Source organism: Quercus suber, unplaced genomic scaffold (assembly GCF_002906115.3).
Source record: "Quercus suber isolate HL8 unplaced genomic scaffold, Cork oak 2.0 scaffold_605, whole genome shotgun sequence".
Lineage (NCBI taxonomy): Eukaryota > Viridiplantae > Streptophyta > Magnoliopsida > Fagales > Fagaceae > Quercus > Quercus suber.
In genome coordinates, this window is record NW_027070048.1 from 403,220 (window position 1) to 420,691 (window position 17,472).

Below are 17,472 nucleotides of genomic sequence, written 5' to 3' on the forward strand. Positions count from 1 at the left end.
AATTAGTTCCAAGAAAAGCCTCCAAGAAGTCACTAATTTTCAATTTTCATCCCTGCATAAGTTTGGCAGATACCATATCTGAACATCTTGATTTCAGCTATTACTAGTGCTGCACATTATTGAATTTCTGGTATATAGATAAGGTGGTAATAAAAGCATGACTCTGCAAGCAAGCCCATTTTAAACCTTGAACAAACCCAAGAAGGTTTAACAACACTTGTAATTACATGCTGCACGGCCATGGTTTAAGCATTTAGGAAAAAGTTGACAAGAAAAAAGATACAGTAATATTTTCATAAGCTAACATTCCACACCATTCTTAATTAAACTAGATACAAGTCAGCTACTTTTACCTTGGGAAGATACACGTCCAAAACATGGCCAAACTGACTGGAATGCAACCGCACATTATTAAAGTAGCTTCAATTGGAATACATCCTATGAAAAGCCTCTCCCCCACTTAGCAGCTGAACTCATCAATGGCTTAACAGCACAGTCATCAGCAGAAGCAGAACCAACCACCATTTCTGGAGGCAGGTCCTGTTTACTTCGGCAAGATAATGGCCATTTCCCTGGCATCTGCCCAGTTACATGAGCATGATCTGCAGGAGACGATCTGCCCAGTTACAATAAGGACATCCTTAACGAGTGTAAGCAGAACTATCGATGTCCTGTAAAATGGAGCACCTAACCAGAAAACGCAAAGATGCTTGGGAAATTGAATGTAGTCATAGCATCTATGCGGCAAAGTTTCTTTGGCTGCCTCATTTACTGAGGTATGTTCAATAGACCGCCAAAGAACCAAAACATTAAGAATATTAAGAACTGTGGTTTTACCAGCATTGAGTTCAGTGTAAGTGTGGTTTCATTAAATGATGTGGGTAACAGCTATCAGGGGAAAATTGGAGTTTTTCTTTAATTTTTTTGCCATATAAGCCATTAAATGAAAGCTTTTCTTTTGTTTATGGGTGGGGAGGTAGAATATGCCCCAAATTTATATCCAAAAAATTAATAGAACTAAAGGAAAAAGGAAAAATCCATGAATTCATGTATTCCTAACTCTTGAATTAAAAAATGAAAAGGTGATTGTTTTAGTCTTTAGAAATTAAAAAAAAAAAAATAATAATAATAATAATAAAGAGATTTACTTATATAATTTTGGAAACATATGCTTTAAATGCTCTTAAAGTTAATGAGTCATATTTAGCAAATAAATAAATAAATAATAAAAGAAAAATAATACATTAGTAAATTAAATGAGTGTTTTTTTAATTTCTTTTTAAATATGAAGGGCACGTTAATTAAAATTTGCCCATAATTTAAAATTCTTATTTATATTTTTTTATATATATGAAGGTTGCATAAGTACAATAATGACTGATTTACAATTTAAATTGAAAAATAAATAAAAGATGCCTCTATCACCCCAAATGAATGTAGAATGAACTAATGTTAAGGAAAAATGACTAGAAGTTCTTTTTTTTCAAAGAAAAGGTGACCAAAGGTAGGAGCTTATGGGAAATTCCTACGCTTTCTGAGTGTAACTGGAGATGGAGGAAAAATTAAGGACATATTTTATCATTTATGGCATGGCCACTAGCATCCGAATTCGTCATTACTGCAAGCTTACAGACAGGGTGTAGCATGATGCACTTGTTGGACTTATGCTAGATCAAAGAATTTATTTTGAATCACTAGAGATGTGTAAAGGTTCAAATATATCAACACATATATTTACTCTGTTGAACTACTTCAATATTAGCAAATACAATTGTATTGCTAATCAGTAGTCAATAAAAAATTCTCTTCCAGTCCTAGATTGGTACCCAAAAAAAGATTACAAATGCATAAAAATTCTTTTATAGCTTAGTTGACCATAACTTTTATAATAATAAAAAATCAACAACCATGTGCAGAAATACTATGTGGGTGTTCTGCAATGTTTCTGACAATGCAGAAAACTTTTTTTTTTTGGTGCCTAAAGTTTCTAGATGGGAAAAACTGTTAACTTGGTCTCTTCTATGCATTCAACGATCTTAGCTAGTTGAATCAAGCACCACCTTGAAGAAGCGTAGTTTGTTGAGAGAACGATGATTGCATACTTAGACTCTTCTATTGCTTTCAAGAGCTGTGAAGAAATATACTTTCCTTGCTCAAGTATCTCATCATCATCCCTGAAGGTGATAATACCCTTTTGTCTCAAAGCAGTGTAGAGATGATTTGTAAAATTCTTGCAGGTGTCAACACTGCAAAAACTACGGAAAACATCGTATTTCAAAGAAGAAGAAGAAGAAGAGGAGGAGGAAGCTGTTTGAGTGGACATAGAAGGATATGGAAGAAATTGGATCATTTATAACCAAAAATTTCAGTCACTGAAAAAAGAAACGAGAAATAGATTTCGGTGCGTAAACTGAAAAGTTGTTGACGGGAAAATCTTAGAAGATGAAAGCAAGTGAGGTTGAAAATTGAGAATTGGGTTAGCTCAGCGTTGAGCTGTAAAGAAAGGGAAGAAGAATAATAAAGATAAAGGTGAGGTTAGCATGAGGATGATGACATCGCAGACGCAGACTTGCAGTGCTGGAGAGATAGAAGGAAAACAAATTAACAAAAAAGATTGTCGGAGTTGGTGCGCTTTTTTTTTTTTCTTTCTTTCTTTAATTCACTACTTCGAAATTTGTAAAATGTGTGGTTTGTCAAGTCAACAAAGCAGTCTTCCTTTCCATTAAATTACCATTTACATTATTCTTAATATATATATATATATAATATATATATATATATATATATATATATATATATATATATCATTTACATAACTTTTTTTTTTGGTTAAAACCATTTACGTACTTAAAGGTTAGTCATTTATTATTTATCCCTTAATTTTAAATACTTAAATTGGGCTCATAACATTACGTAGCGTTTTATTCGCACTTTATTCTCATGAAGAAAAAAAAAATTATTTAATCAACATTAATTAGTATTATTATTAAGGCAAATGATCGTTCTTTAGTTTTTTATTTATTGGAGGAACTCTATATGCAACATCAATCTGCACTCACATGCACAATAGATTTAAGCGTAATTAATATTTCTCATATAGGATGCAGCTACATATGTCTTTTGAGGGTCTGTTTGGGAGTTCATAAAGGAATAGAATGGAATGGAAATGAAAGAAAAGAATAATTTTAGAATATTCTTCACTTCCCTTGTTTGGAAGTTTTAATGGAGGAATGGAAAGTTCATTTTCTTATTTGGAAGTTTAAGTGGGAGGAAATGAATGGGTATGAGGAAACACTCGTGTTGGGTTCTAAGACTTTAGGTTTAAAGGTATTAGAACTTCAATTTATAATATTGTCAAACCATGATCAAAATGTTTTTAGTCTTTGTTTTAGACTTTTTTTTTTTTTTTTTTTTTTTTTTTTTTTTTTTTTTATCATTTTGGATAATTCAGAAATTATTATTGATATGAAACACACCAAAACAATCAGAAACACTTGAAACACTGAGACTTTAGCTAGTCCACTACAACAAAGGCATCTGCCCTGACATAAACTCCTTTCTCAACAATTCAAACAGTGTTATATCATCCCAACCCAGTTCTACACAGAGACGCGAGTCTTTAGACTAAACTACAGCACCTGATTAGTGCTAATCATACCCAACATCGTGTTTTTACAAACAAAACAATCACAAACCCAGCTACTAGCAAACTTTTAACTGGAGGTCATGAAGGACAAAACAAGGCACAAACCAGTTACGACGGAGAACTCTGTCTAGGATAAAGTTGCAGCCGCTTCCTTTAAACATCAACCTAAACTTGACATCTTTTCTCGAACTCTTCATATGCTTTCCGCTGTTTTGACCTCTCCAAGAATTCTTGAGTTTCTCTGAGGCTCTTTCCTTTGATACTCCAGCTACCCACACGAGTGCCTATTAGGCCCAAGCACGTCCCAATGCCAACAAGAGGCATATCATGATGACATCTAGGACACACCTCTACCCAAGTATCCTATGTACTTTTTGAGAAGCATACTCAGCTAAAATTTCATCAACAAATGTCACAAAATCCCCTATGACATGTCATTCTTTCATCCTGAAGAAAAATACATCATGATATTAGTCAAGCCAAAAACATATGGGCAACACCCAAAAGGATGTGATACATACTACTAAGCATATGCAATTACAGTACAAAATCAGTTTACATGATGTGCAAATAGCAACGTGAAAAAACCATGCAATCAATTAGCACCAGGAAAAGCCTCTGAAGAGTTACTAAATTTCAATTTGCATCCCAGAATGAATTTTGCAGAATATTTTTCATTTGTTTTCCATTTAGTGCTACCTCTAAGTGTTCAATCATGCGTTCATTTTCCGCCTTGTAGTCACATCTCAACATCTTAATTTTAGCCATTACTAGGCTTGTGCAATTTTGAATTTTTGCTATATAGATAAGGTGGTAAAAGTATCTTTCGGCAAGCAAGCCCATTTAAAACCTTGAACAAACCCAAGAAGGTTTAATAACACATCCAATTACATGCTGCATGGCCATGGTTTAAGCATTTTGAAACAGTTGTCAAGAAAAATGATGCAATAAGTAATATTCATCAGCAAACCCACTACACCATTCTCAATTAACCTAGATGCAAATCCACTACTTTTACCATGGGAAGATACAATTCCAAAGCATGGCCAAACTGACTGAAATGCAATTGCACATTATCCATAGTTGCTTCAATTAGAATACATCATATGAAAAGCCTCTTTCCCCACTTAGCAGCTGAACTCATCAAAGGACAGCACAGTCATCAGCAGAAGCAGAACCAACCACCATTTCTGCAGTCATCAGCAAGTCCTCTTTACCTCCAGAAGATAACACTCAATTCACTGGCATTCGCCCGGTTACATGAGCATGATCTGCAGGAGACACAGTGGCAACAACAATCTGCACACCCCTCGCCCCCCAAACAAAAAAATTGACAGCTTGAGAGCCAATATATTAGCATAACTCTAATTTACAGCAAGGACATCCTTAATGACTGTAAGAAGAACTAATTGATGTCTAGGAAAATGGAGCACCAAATTAGAAAACACAAAGATGCTTGGGAATTAATTGAAAGTCAGAGCATCTAAGAACAATGTTTCTTTGGCTGTTTCATTTACTGAGGTATGTTTAAAAACCCACCAGAGAACCAGAACATTAAGAATGTCAAAAACTGTGGTTTGCTTGCATTGAGGTTTGTATAAAGCTTCTCATTCTATCATTTTTCCTTAATTAAAAAACCATTGTTTAAATTTAAGAAAAATAAATAATACATAAGGGCTCATATAACTTTTGAAAATATATTTTATAGTGCAGGTTGAGATACAGAGAATAGTACAATCATGCACATGAGATCTATCAACACAATTCCAAATTGGGACATTGTCCCATTAAAATTTCTGTGGACACCAGCATTGTACCCAATCCCACACGGATCATATATACAAGCAGTATGCTTCTCTCATATGTTACTTCCATGACCAGTTAAATGATGTGAAGTGTTGGCAATCACATATTCTAATTTATTTTTCTTTTCTATCTGTGCCAATCTAATTCAACTATAACCTACAAACAACAATCATCATGAACCTCATAAGTTTTAAATGTTTATGATGTTTATCCAAAAGAATAGAAAGCATATACATATGGCAATGTTAATCTATCAATTTCTGAAGTAAGGTTGCCCATTTTGCAATAAAATTTCCCACGTTTAAAAATTTTAAACTTCAAATCTTCAATAATCAACATCCACATCCAACCAATAATTAATCAGTAAGCCAGAATGCCAGAGTCAACTTGATTGACCAAAAACTATATATGATCTAAAATCAAATTGTGATGTCCTTAATAGAAGTGCACAAATCTAAAATCAAATCAAAAAATAAACGACAGATCATTTAGGACAGATCTAAGTTTGGAAATTTTGATTTACAGGGAAATTTAAAACAAATAAATATTTCTGAAAAATGAGGCAGTGTTAATGTGGGTAAAAGGCATGGAAAAGTAATTTCTCACCAAATCACAAAGAAAAGTAAAAATAATTGAGATCTTTTATATAAATTTATGACAGAAGGAAGAGCACAGATGTAATGAAGGCAGCAGTGTGAGTAGTGGAAACATTATTCTAAAACTTGTTTTCCCTCGTCTTTAAGAATGGGATCAAGGGGTTGTCTCAGTCTCTCAAGGTCAAATTCCTCTTTAGAGCTTTTAGTTCTACTAGGTCTTGCCTCATAATTACAGTTTTGCATTTTTTTTTTTTGGGCTAATATCAATCATCAATTGACAAATGAGACCCCAATTATCAGATAAAGAGGCCACGCAATGCCTTATTATTTTCTTAAACTCTACATATCACCATGTTGTTAGAAGAGTAAGCCTACGCTTCTGCACAATCAAGGTTGACTAATTTCTAGCAATTGAATCCTCAATGCTAGAAATTGATGCTTATGTATTTTCTGGTAGTCCAGCCTTTTTTTTATTCTGTTAATATTTTTCAAGGAGTAATGAGCTCATAGTATAATCATGATTCAATTTATTAAATGCCAAACTCCCTTCCAAGGTGAAATTGAACCAATTAGAATCAGAAAGCCCCTAATTAAAATCTAGAATCACAATAAGAAATTGCATACATAAGCACTAACAACCAATAGCCCAGCCCCCTTCTCACAGCCTGAAGACCTTCCACCTCAGCCAAGCCAAGGAGCACACAACTGCATTACTATACAACGTACCAGCCATATAAACTAGAAAAATTGCCTCAAACTTAAATACAGCCCAAAACTGAACATCAAATTACAAAACCAACATGGTAAATAGTATCTTACCTGCTGAACCAGAGCCACCGTAGGGGCAAAAAGATGCATCTTCTTCCTTGGGCTTCCTTATCAAGTGACTCAGCTTGTGTATAAGCAGTAAAGCAATGTGGGTCTTCCCACAAACTGTCCCCAAATAAACAATTATATTCTCCTCCAAAGGTTTCTGGCACTGCTTACCATCATAAAAAACATATATACAAAACAACATAACCTACAATAAGTTATACTTTCTTAGTAAAAAATAAAAAATAAAAAAGCATTTTATGTTAAGGAAAGAAATTTCTAGCAAAGCCAAACACAACTGGCTTGCTGGAGCTGTGCTTATGTGTTCTGAAAACAAAACCATAAGAAAGCATAAACACTAGAATTTTGTCACTTGTCCAGTTCCTATGAAAAATACAGGATAAGAAAACAAAATTTATATGTTTCAAAAGAAACCCAAAAAGTTGAAAACTCAAGAACTAAGCCCAGCACCACTATTTCAACCCCATATTAGTCAAGCATTATGATTCCCCGAAACTAAAACATCAAAACGAGATAAAATTCAAAGTTTGTAACCTTTCTACATTAATTTTCCTCAAGTTTCCTTGCAGCCAAACAGAGAAATAGTCACATACAGAAAAACAAATGTTTAGATGAATATGTATACATACACATGCTTTCAGGTGATCTTTGTGGGATCATTTTTGATCTTTTGAGCTTCTGAAACCAGTTCCACTCCATCATCATCATCAGCCTAGACCCCAGAGACACCCAAAGACCATGTAGTGGTGGCAGTAGCACCAAAACCCGTACTACTGGCAGTAGGACGATCATCCCTGCTGTCAAGCATTCCATGGCCCATTTATCTGATCCTGGTTTCTGAATGACAAATTAGACGATGAGACGTTTCTAATTCCAAATTGTCAAGAATCATGTCTGGATGCTCTAGTAGACTAAAAAAGGTTGCATAGTTAACAAATAAAACTAAATAAATAAAATAAAAGTTTGAGATGAGTACATCAATAAAGATGATTCTGATCGGTAATAATACTATTAAAGAATAAATGATAAACTATAAGTTCATTCAATATATTCAACTTAGGCATTTGACCATTACTTTAGTCATATGGATTTGTATGTGTACCGAAATGGCCCAAATAGACCAATGTGGACCAAATTGAACTGAAGTGGACCAAAATGCTACAATGATGTGGCTCAACAAGAGCATAGAAGTAATAAATGATATACTTCAGTTTTTAGATATTATATAGATTTGTATCAAATAATTATTTTCATCTAATAACACGTGAATTTGAACACCATCATGAATCACCTACCAAATAAATCTTAATTAAATTAGTAAATATACTTAATATTATATATATGATCATAACATCACTCATAAATTTTTTTAAGTGTATTGAAGGAAAACACTTGTCTAGAATCCACTTAGGTCCAATTCTCTGGTTTCTATACAGAGCAAACCTCCTCTGGAGGACATTGGAGAAATAGATAGACCTATTAGGGCCAAGGGGCATTTATACAATGCTGTTAGGTCCAACTATAACCAGTGTCACACCAGATGCATCCGTGATATCCTGTCAACATATCATACATGTCGGAACTATGTAATGGGATGCTTATGTTGTATGTAGAATTCAGCAGAAGGTAGTATTTCCCATTTTATCATTTGAAACTTAAAAATAAAAATGAGAAAATGATAATAAGCTTCTTACACTCAGCTATCACCCAAGTAAACATGCTCAAGAGCTACTAATTTTTAGACTTCCCTTCTCACCTTGATAAGGTAATAAGGCAAGGCATGGTCCTCATTCCCTATCATTGACCTCACAAGACAACTCCAAGGATCCATTACTTTCTGTGGAAACTAATCAATCCATTGTAGTCAACAGTCTTTGAATTCATCTGCAAGAAAAATTCCGAAACCACCTATTATTTGGAAAATGTTTTTATTGGACAGAGAAATGATTTTATAATTTTTCCTCGACTTATAAATCTTATTGTGGTTTGTGATTATTCATCTTGAGCAGAAGCAGTAGCTGTACCTAGATTGATGGGTGTCTCCCTTCAGAAAGCTATTTCGCTATGTAAAAAATGTGATGTTAACAATACCGTAAGTTCCCTAGTATCAGATGTTGAGACCAACTATATTTTGAATGCAGTTTGTCAAAAAGATTGTGGAGTGAAGTTATGAACAGATTCTTCATAGACTCTCCTGAAACAAACTGAAATAAGGTTGCTGAATGGGGGTTCGAAAGTTTAAAAGGTAAGAGTCCTAAAGCTTCCGTATGTAAGTTAGTCCTTATGTAAGTTAGCATGGCAGGTGTTATATACCATGTTGAGGAAAGACCACAAGAAGTAATGAAGACCGAAACAAATTTAGATTTCAAATTAAAGACAAGACACTTCTGCATAGACACACACCACACTTTGCTTACACAATAGACACACACATCAACATTTGCCTTTTACACTTTTCCAAAACTAAATTCTTAAAATGCACACACCAACTCACTTGCACTTGCTCCGCACAACAGACACATGCAATTTACTTTACCACAATCACTCTTGTAAGGACATATACACTCACACTAGGAATTGGTGCTTACACTTCACACACCAAATAAGCACCATCACTTCCTATTTATACTTGGTTCAAGTCAGTTAAGTCACCGACTTTGATATTTCTAGCCCAGTAACAGTAAACTGCTCTCTCTAACCTTCTAGACATCCTAAAATTGTGGCTAGACTTTAATTGTGCAAGAGAGTCTTGTAGAAAGAAAATTCCAGAGAGAGAGAGAGAGAGAGAGAGGCAGTGTTTGATTTTTAACACACCATTTATGGAGTCATAGAAATGCCAGAATTCATGGAGGGAATATTTAAAGTGAGGAGCAGTTGATGAAATGCGAGATTGGAGTAAGGATGGCAGCTAGAGGGAATTTCATAAACTCTAGCAAAGACTAGCATGAATACATCTCTATGTGAAAGTTGGAATATTCCACTATCATTTCTCAAAATGAAGCCAGGGAATCCTGTGCAGTCATGCTGAATTGCTTCCTGCCGCTGTGTTTCCTGCTACATCTATAATTTTTACGCTAGGTGCTGTTGTGATTGAATTTGGTGTCCTAATAAGAGTCAATATTGCATTCGGAAAATCCAGAAAGTGTTTCTTTAGAGAGAGTTTTGCTCTGCTTCAAATATGTCTATATCATGTCTAGTTGTTCTGTTGCTATTGTATGCTGCATGTGGCTTTGTACTGAGTGTTTTCTTAATAATATTTTCCATTCATAGGAAACACATAAGTTTGGTATAAATTTCTGCTCACTATTGAAGTATTCATCCACAGAAATTTTGAAAAAATCCAAATGAGGCAGTACTGATGTGACTTGTGAGTTGAAGTTACACAATGGGGAAGTAATATTTAATCAAATCACAAAGAAAAGAGGAAATAAATGAGCTATTTGAAATAAATCTATGACAGAAAACTAGGGGGTGGATGCATACCAGTAGCTTAGAAGGAAAAGCTCAGAAGTAATGAGGCAGCAATGCAAGAGGATATTCTACATCTCGTTTTCCCTCGTCTTAAAGCATGGAATCAATGTGCATTCTGAGTCTTTTAGGCTGAACTTCTTCAACATAGCTTCTAAATCTACAGGGTCTTGCTTCACAATTACAATTTTGCTTATATCTTTCTCCATTATCAACCATCAATTGACAAATGAGACCCCAATTATCAGATAAAGAAGTCATGTAGTGACAAAGCCCACACTTCTGCACATTCAAGCTTTGGCAGATGCTAGCAATAGAAGCTTCCATGCAATTGTATTGATTCAACCAATCTGGATGTGATCCACACAATATATAGGACTGCCACATCAATACACCTAGATGGAACCACTTGACATCAGTTTCCAAATGACAAATAAGACGATGAGAAGTTTCTTATTCCAAGTTGACAAGGATGGTAGTTGGATGATCGTAGTCTGATAAAGAAGTGCGTAGATAACAGGAAAAAATAAATAAAATAAAAGTTTTGTACTGAGTACATTAAAATTATGATTTTGACCAGCAATAACTGAACAAATGATATAATTGATAGCATAGTATCCATCTACGGCAAATATTCTAAAGAAAGAAATCAATATTATAGCTTTACTCTATTAACTAAACAGAGCTAACTTGTCATATAGACACATGCACATCAGTAGTTCTAGACAAAATGTTGTCCTTAAATCAAATTATTAAAATAAAAACAGAAAATAATGATATTTTGTAGGTTTGTTATATTGGGACCCAGAAAAACAAGTCAGAACTCAGGAACCTAATTCAACTGTTTCAGGCCTAATTCAAGGACAAACTCAGCACAAAAAACAAATACCAAAAAGGAAAATTTCCACAGCTTTCCAATCAACCAAGCAATGGGTGGAGTGGTGTGAAGTCAAAATAAAAAAAGAGAAAAGAAGGGTCCTTTAAGTTTTAAAATAGTTGTCCTACTTCTAAAATAGTTGCATTATTTCTATTGTACACGACAAGAAAGCTTTGCAAATAATTTTATCTACTTTGCTGCAATTTAACTTCACTTGGAAACAGGGGCCCAAATTTTCTTCATTCCATTTGATTTTACAACACTGGAGTACCATGCATCTATAATCTATTGCATTCTCCTATGGAAAGTTGTAGTAAACTAAATACTATAAAAAGAGAGCAATAACAAAGAGTTTCGAATATACCATCCAGCACAATTGAACAAAAATGACTACCATACAATCAGTTTCACATGCTTATTCGTCAGCCAGCAACGTGACAGTTTCTCCTTTTCAACAAAGTCCAAATAAAATACTTCTTCATATCCAGTATGAGGTAGCTAACAGAAATGAGAAAGCAAATTACCAAACTAAAACGAACCTTGTCATAGAATAAAAAGAAAAGAAATTCAACGAATTTTAAAAAAGAAAGAAAGAAATATAAAGCTACCAACAAGCTCCGTAAGAGGGAGAAAATATATAGACTTACAGAAAGTCAAAGACAAGAAAGTTGATCAGCCAAATTCATCAAAGCTACCAATTTCACTGGGATTTCTCTTCCTCGCAATCAGAGTCACCTTGTTCTTGTGTGCTTGAATTCCGAAGCCAATTTCCCAAACGTGGAATTAATCTTTCAATCAGATTAGGGAGCCTTATCCTCTTTGGGTGCGGTTCGTCTACATCATTAGAGGTAGCTTCTCCACTAGGTCCAGCCCCTTCCCCATCAAAGTCATCACGGCTTCGCTTAATTTTGGTATCTTTTTCTGAATCCTCAAAACTAGGCCCAGCCTTAGTTTGGTTTATTAGGTCTTCAATGTCTCGCTCGAATACCAGACGAGCCCCGCATTTCGTAACCTCTCCTAGACCGACGGAGGGTTTAAATTTAACTTCAATCTGGCTGAATCCGTTAGCGTCGACTTTATTCAGTATTTCTTTAAAGCCCGCAAGGAATGTAGAGGGACAATAGTGCAGCAAAAGCTGATACGATTCAATCTTACCAAATTTCATGGGAAAATGAAAATCAATTTCGGGTGATCCATTAAAGGAACACGAAAGACATCCTGGATCATGCTTGCGGAATACAAAAACAGCGCACACAGCGATTCCCATCAATCTGTTACCTAATAAATCTGAGGGCCCTTGCAGATTTACTGAAAACCCCACATTTTGGTGGCTAAAACATTTCGGAATTTCACTCCCAGGAATCTCGAGAGAGTAAAACTGATCCTGAAACATACAATTCATGATGCTTAGAACTTCACATGTGAGAGAGAGGGAGAGAGGGAGAGAGACAGACAGACAGACCTGGGTATTAATGAGATGACGTCTTAGCATTGTTGAAAACCGGTCACCGTAGTCTTGATTCTTGATCAATTTGTTGCAACCGAGAAGAGAAAATTCCGGCCTAAAATCGGATTCTGGTCTTAATGATAGTGTTTCCAGTGAGGTACACTTTGTTGCTTCAATATACTCAATATTTAATGGAAGCTTGGGCAACATTCGAAGACGAGTGCAACCACCCATTTTAAGCCTTCTCAAATTAGATAGTTGAAGGATACTTTCAGAAAGGCAAACAAAATTATTTCCCCTTAGATTTAAATGTTCTAAAAATGACAAGCACCCAAGAACATTAGGAATTATCTGAACATTGCAATAACTTAGATTAAGTTCGGTCAAATTAGATAGTTGAAAGATACTTTCAGGAAGGCAAACAAAATTATTTCTCTTTAGATTTAATCTTTCTAAAGATGACAAGCACCCAAGTCCATTAGGAATTGTCTGAACATTGCAATAACTTAGATTAAGATAGGTCAAAGAGCATAAGCCTGTTAAAGAACGCTCTAGCATGCCCATGGGATCTGGACTTCTTCTAGGTTGCGTTAAAGGAAACCTCGTGATCTTATTAGATGATGGCCCCACCCATCCGGAGAGAGATAGAAATTTGAGATTTTTTAAGTGAACAAAAGATGAAGGTAGGCCCACGCATCCGGAGGGAAATAGAAATTCGAGATTTTTTAAGTGACCAAAAGATGAAGGTAGGCCCGTTATAGCAGTCCCATTCAAGTATAACACCCTCAAACCTTTCATTTTTCCCAAATTTTCTAGCAATTCATCAAGTTTTGAGCAGCCAGATAAATAGAGTTTTTGAAGAGACATCAAACTACAAATTGCAATAGGGAGACTTGAAAGGTTTTTGCAATCTCTTAGATCCAATTCTATAAGGCCAATTGAGTGTATCACTAATAATGATAGATCTTTTATAGCAGTCTCACTCAAACAAAGTTTCCGCAAACGTGGCATATTTTCCACAGAATGTGGAAAGTTCTTCAGTTTTGAACAACCACTAAGATCGAAAGTCTCAAGAGCTTCCAAGTTGATCATGAGAGGAAGACTATTGAGGCATCTACAACCATGCATATATAATAGAATAAGTTTTTTGAGATTTCCAAGAGATGGATGAATGTTAGACAGTCTTGTACAACCATCAAGAAACAACTGCTTAAGATTTGGGGCTCCACTAAGGTCCGGGATCTCAATCAAGTTTTGAGAATCACTGAGGTCAATGAGTTTTAACTCATTTAAAATCTGTTATAAACTAAGAAATAATTAGACGAACTCATGCCTTAATGAAAATGAAGGAAAAACACAATTGTATAAGTGAAAATCTTACCATAACATCTTTCCATAGTTGTTTGACGTCACTGTTACGCATTCTTAGTTCAACAAGTTTGTTTGGTTGGAAACTGATTGGCATGGAATTTAAAGGATATCCATGCCAATCTATTACGCGTAACTCCTTAGAAAGATAATTGAGACCTTGTGGAAGTTGGATAGGACCTCCAATGAGGTCTTCTCGATGATGCATATAACCAATTTTAAGAAATTTCAAATTTTTCATCCCTGTGAAGGCTTCAGCACTCAAGCGATCCTTTGCTTCAATAGGCATGTTTAGCATTATGCCTTTAACTACCTCTGTTCCCTAGTAACCAAAAACAATGAAATTAGAAAAATTATTAGAAGAATTTGAAAGAATATATATACTTTTCTAAATTCAAGTTTAAATTTGTCAACTTACAGCATTACTTGTCAATACAGGTAGGACATCCTTACAATCCCATAACCTACTACGTTTACCAGGCTCACAACCCCATAACCTACTACGTTTACCAGGCTCAGGGGATTTACGACGAACAAAGTCTTAACCCATTTCTTTAAGCAAATCATGCATCCCAGGAGCTCCATATGAAGCAATGGTTATAAGAGATTTGTCCTGAAGCACATCAATATCACAGATATAATGACCTAAACTTTTTAGAGTATCTCTTATGCAATAGTTGTTCATTCCATTCAAGAAACATGCAATATTTAAAAACAAATCTTTTTGTGTATCTTCAAGCCTATCAAAACTCAATACAAGTACATCCATAATGTCTCTATTAGGGTATGCTTCTAATTTACCTCGAGAACTTCTCCATACATCAAGCGTTTTACCAAACAATGAAGAACCTAAAACTCTAAGAGCTAAAGGAAGGCCCTTAGCATAATTCACAAAATTTATACACAAATCCACATAATTTTCTTCAGGATGAGGTTTCTTAAAAGCCTTCAAACTAAAAAGCTCCATTGCTTCGTCATAATTCAACTCCTTAGGTTTATATATATCAATCACCCCATCCCAATAGGCTATCAAAAAATTACTCTCTCTACTTGTTACAATGATTATACTCCCTGGACCAAACCAATCATTCCCAGCTAATGCTTTTAGTTGTTCCTCATTATTCACATCATCAAGAACAATAAGGACCTTCTTATTGCAGAATCTATTCCTTAGAATTTTCTTTCCCTCTTCAACATCTGAAATATTTTTTTCTGTTCCCATGAGGATCTGAGAAAGAAGATTGTTCTGTAAAGAAACTAGACGTCGACTTTCAGACTCTACTCTAACATTAGCAATAAAACTACAAGCTTCAAAGTTAAGAAAAATTCTATTATAAATTTCTCGGGCAAGAGTTGTTTTACCGATTCCACCCATACCCCAAATCCCAACTAAGCGGACACAATTCAACCTTTCACCCAAGCCTAAATCCAACACTTGCTCCACGCGGGAGCCCATTCCAACGAGGTGCTCGTCGGAAACAAATGGGACTTCACGATCCAACTCACGATTTATTATTTGAATGATTGCTTTGATAACTTCTTATTCAAATCTGCAAAGAATATAGCAGAACAACAATTTCGATGAGGCAGAGCTAGAGATACATTAATTTAGCGACAAAATATTCAGCAAACATACAATCTGAGCTTCGTTCAGTAAAAAAAAAAAAAAAAAAAAAAGGAACTCTACAAGTGTATAGTATGTACGTGGTACAAACAACATATGAATGCGATGTTGTTCAACCAAAGTCCAATTCGAGCTTATAATTTCCTAGATTTGTCATATATAGGGGGCAAAGTAAAAGAAAGATGTCATGTGGCAAAGTAAAGAAAGTAACAATAAGAAAATTCAGGAATTAAAATAAATAAAAAATAAAAACCATCATTCGAAAAGAAAAGAAAAGGAAATTCTTACTTATTATCCTTTAGATGCCATCCAGAGAGATTGGCAACTTCTGTCAAGGCTGCTCTCCAAGTCTTCACCTCATCAATCTTATCTTTGAATCGATTTTCATGTTTTGCAAAAGCTTCCGCGAAAGACCCTTTCTGATACCTGACATCACTAGGATCCACATAGTGGAACACAGGAAGGACTGTCAGCTTCTTCTGGTCCATGCGCTTGACGATCTTTGCTAGTTCCATCAAACACCAACTCGACGAAGCGTATTGTTTGGATAGAACGACAACAGCGATTTTCGATTCATCTATTGCTCTCAGGAGCCCTGAGTCAATCTTTGTTCCTTGCTCCAGCCTCTCATCGTCCCTAAATGTGGGTATGCCTACTTGTTTCAACCTATCGTATAGATGGTCTGTGAAATTGTTGCGGGTGTCGGGGCCTCTGAAACTGAGAAATACGTCGTATTTGCATCCAGGGGTAGAAGAAGGAGGAATAGATGAGGAGGAGGAGGAGGCGTTTTCTGTGGCCAGAAAAGCCATCGGAAATATGCTAGAGATATGTATTAAAATAGTTTTTTTGAAGAGTGTAACACACAAAAGAAAATATAAATAAAGGAAGAAGAAAGCAAATTTGAGTCGGATTTTAATTTCAAGAAGTGGAAAAGAAAAAAGGAGATGGCTTGAAAAGTGAGTTCACAGATTTTTTACGAAATTGCAGAGAAAACTGAAAAGCTCCAAAATTTTATTTTGAAAGAACGCTGGCTTCATGAATGAGTTACAATAAAAATGAGTGGAGTGTTTGGAAGTGACAGAATGCTTGAGAGGGACAGGCATTTATACATCAATAATTAATAAAGTGATCTCCGCGTAGTCGTAGTCAATTACTTATTTTCGCATAGTTGTAATAAGTAAGCCTCGTTTGGTAGCTCGTTTAGACTTTAGAACACACTTTTGAGCATTTAAAACCATATTATACATTTTTTTTTATACACTTTTTTACTCACGTATATAAAAACACTCAAACAACACCAAACATCCCCTCATTCTCTTCTAAGTTCTTTAGTCAAAGCAGCGTGTGTGTAAAGTTAGAAATTTGGTATCCCTGTCCTCTCGCCTCTGCCACCGAGGAACCATCTTAGCAATGCAGTGGGAAATCACGAGGAAGCCCTTGCAAAACATATCTTAAATTTGTACTATCAAATTTTTTTTTTTTTTGAGAAAATTTGTACTATCATTTAAAATATATATGCCAACTGAATTTTGTCACACCATTATAAATTTTACTACTATATAAGTTTATTAATTAGAAGAAAAAAAATTTAGAAATATTATTCTTGTAATTTTTTGCTCTGTTCATAACTTTGTTCTTCTTTTAAATAAACTTTGACCATCAAAATTTTAGAATTTAATAATGTGTTAAATTATTGATAATGTTAAAATAAAATTTACTCTTTTTTTTAAAATAAAAATATATAACATCATAAGATTTAAAAATTTTCTAAGAAATCTAGAAGATTTTAATGGTAAAATAGAGTAA

At 34.8% G+C, this 17,472-nt stretch overlaps 1 protein-coding gene and 1 pseudogene across 1 annotated transcript; both read right to left on the minus strand.

Moving 5' to 3' along the window:
- Window positions 1–3,478: 3,478 nt before the first annotated feature.
- Window positions 3,479–16,800, minus strand: LOC111994590 (disease resistance protein RUN1-like; annotated as a pseudogene).
- On the minus strand, window positions 15,951–16,475 carry LOC111994594 (TMV resistance protein N). The gene has a single exon (XM_024026483.2). The coding sequence runs from the start codon at window positions 16,473–16,475 to the stop codon at window positions 15,951–15,953; it is 525 nt and encodes a 174-aa protein (XP_023882251.2).
- Window positions 16,801–17,472: the final 672 nt, after the last annotated feature.

What these genes read in the sequence shown, in the direction of transcription:
- LOC111994594 (XM_024026483.2), bottom strand. Translation starts at nt 16,475, where the DNA reads ATGGCTTTTCTGGCCACAGAAAACGCCTCCTCCTCCTCCTCATCTATT.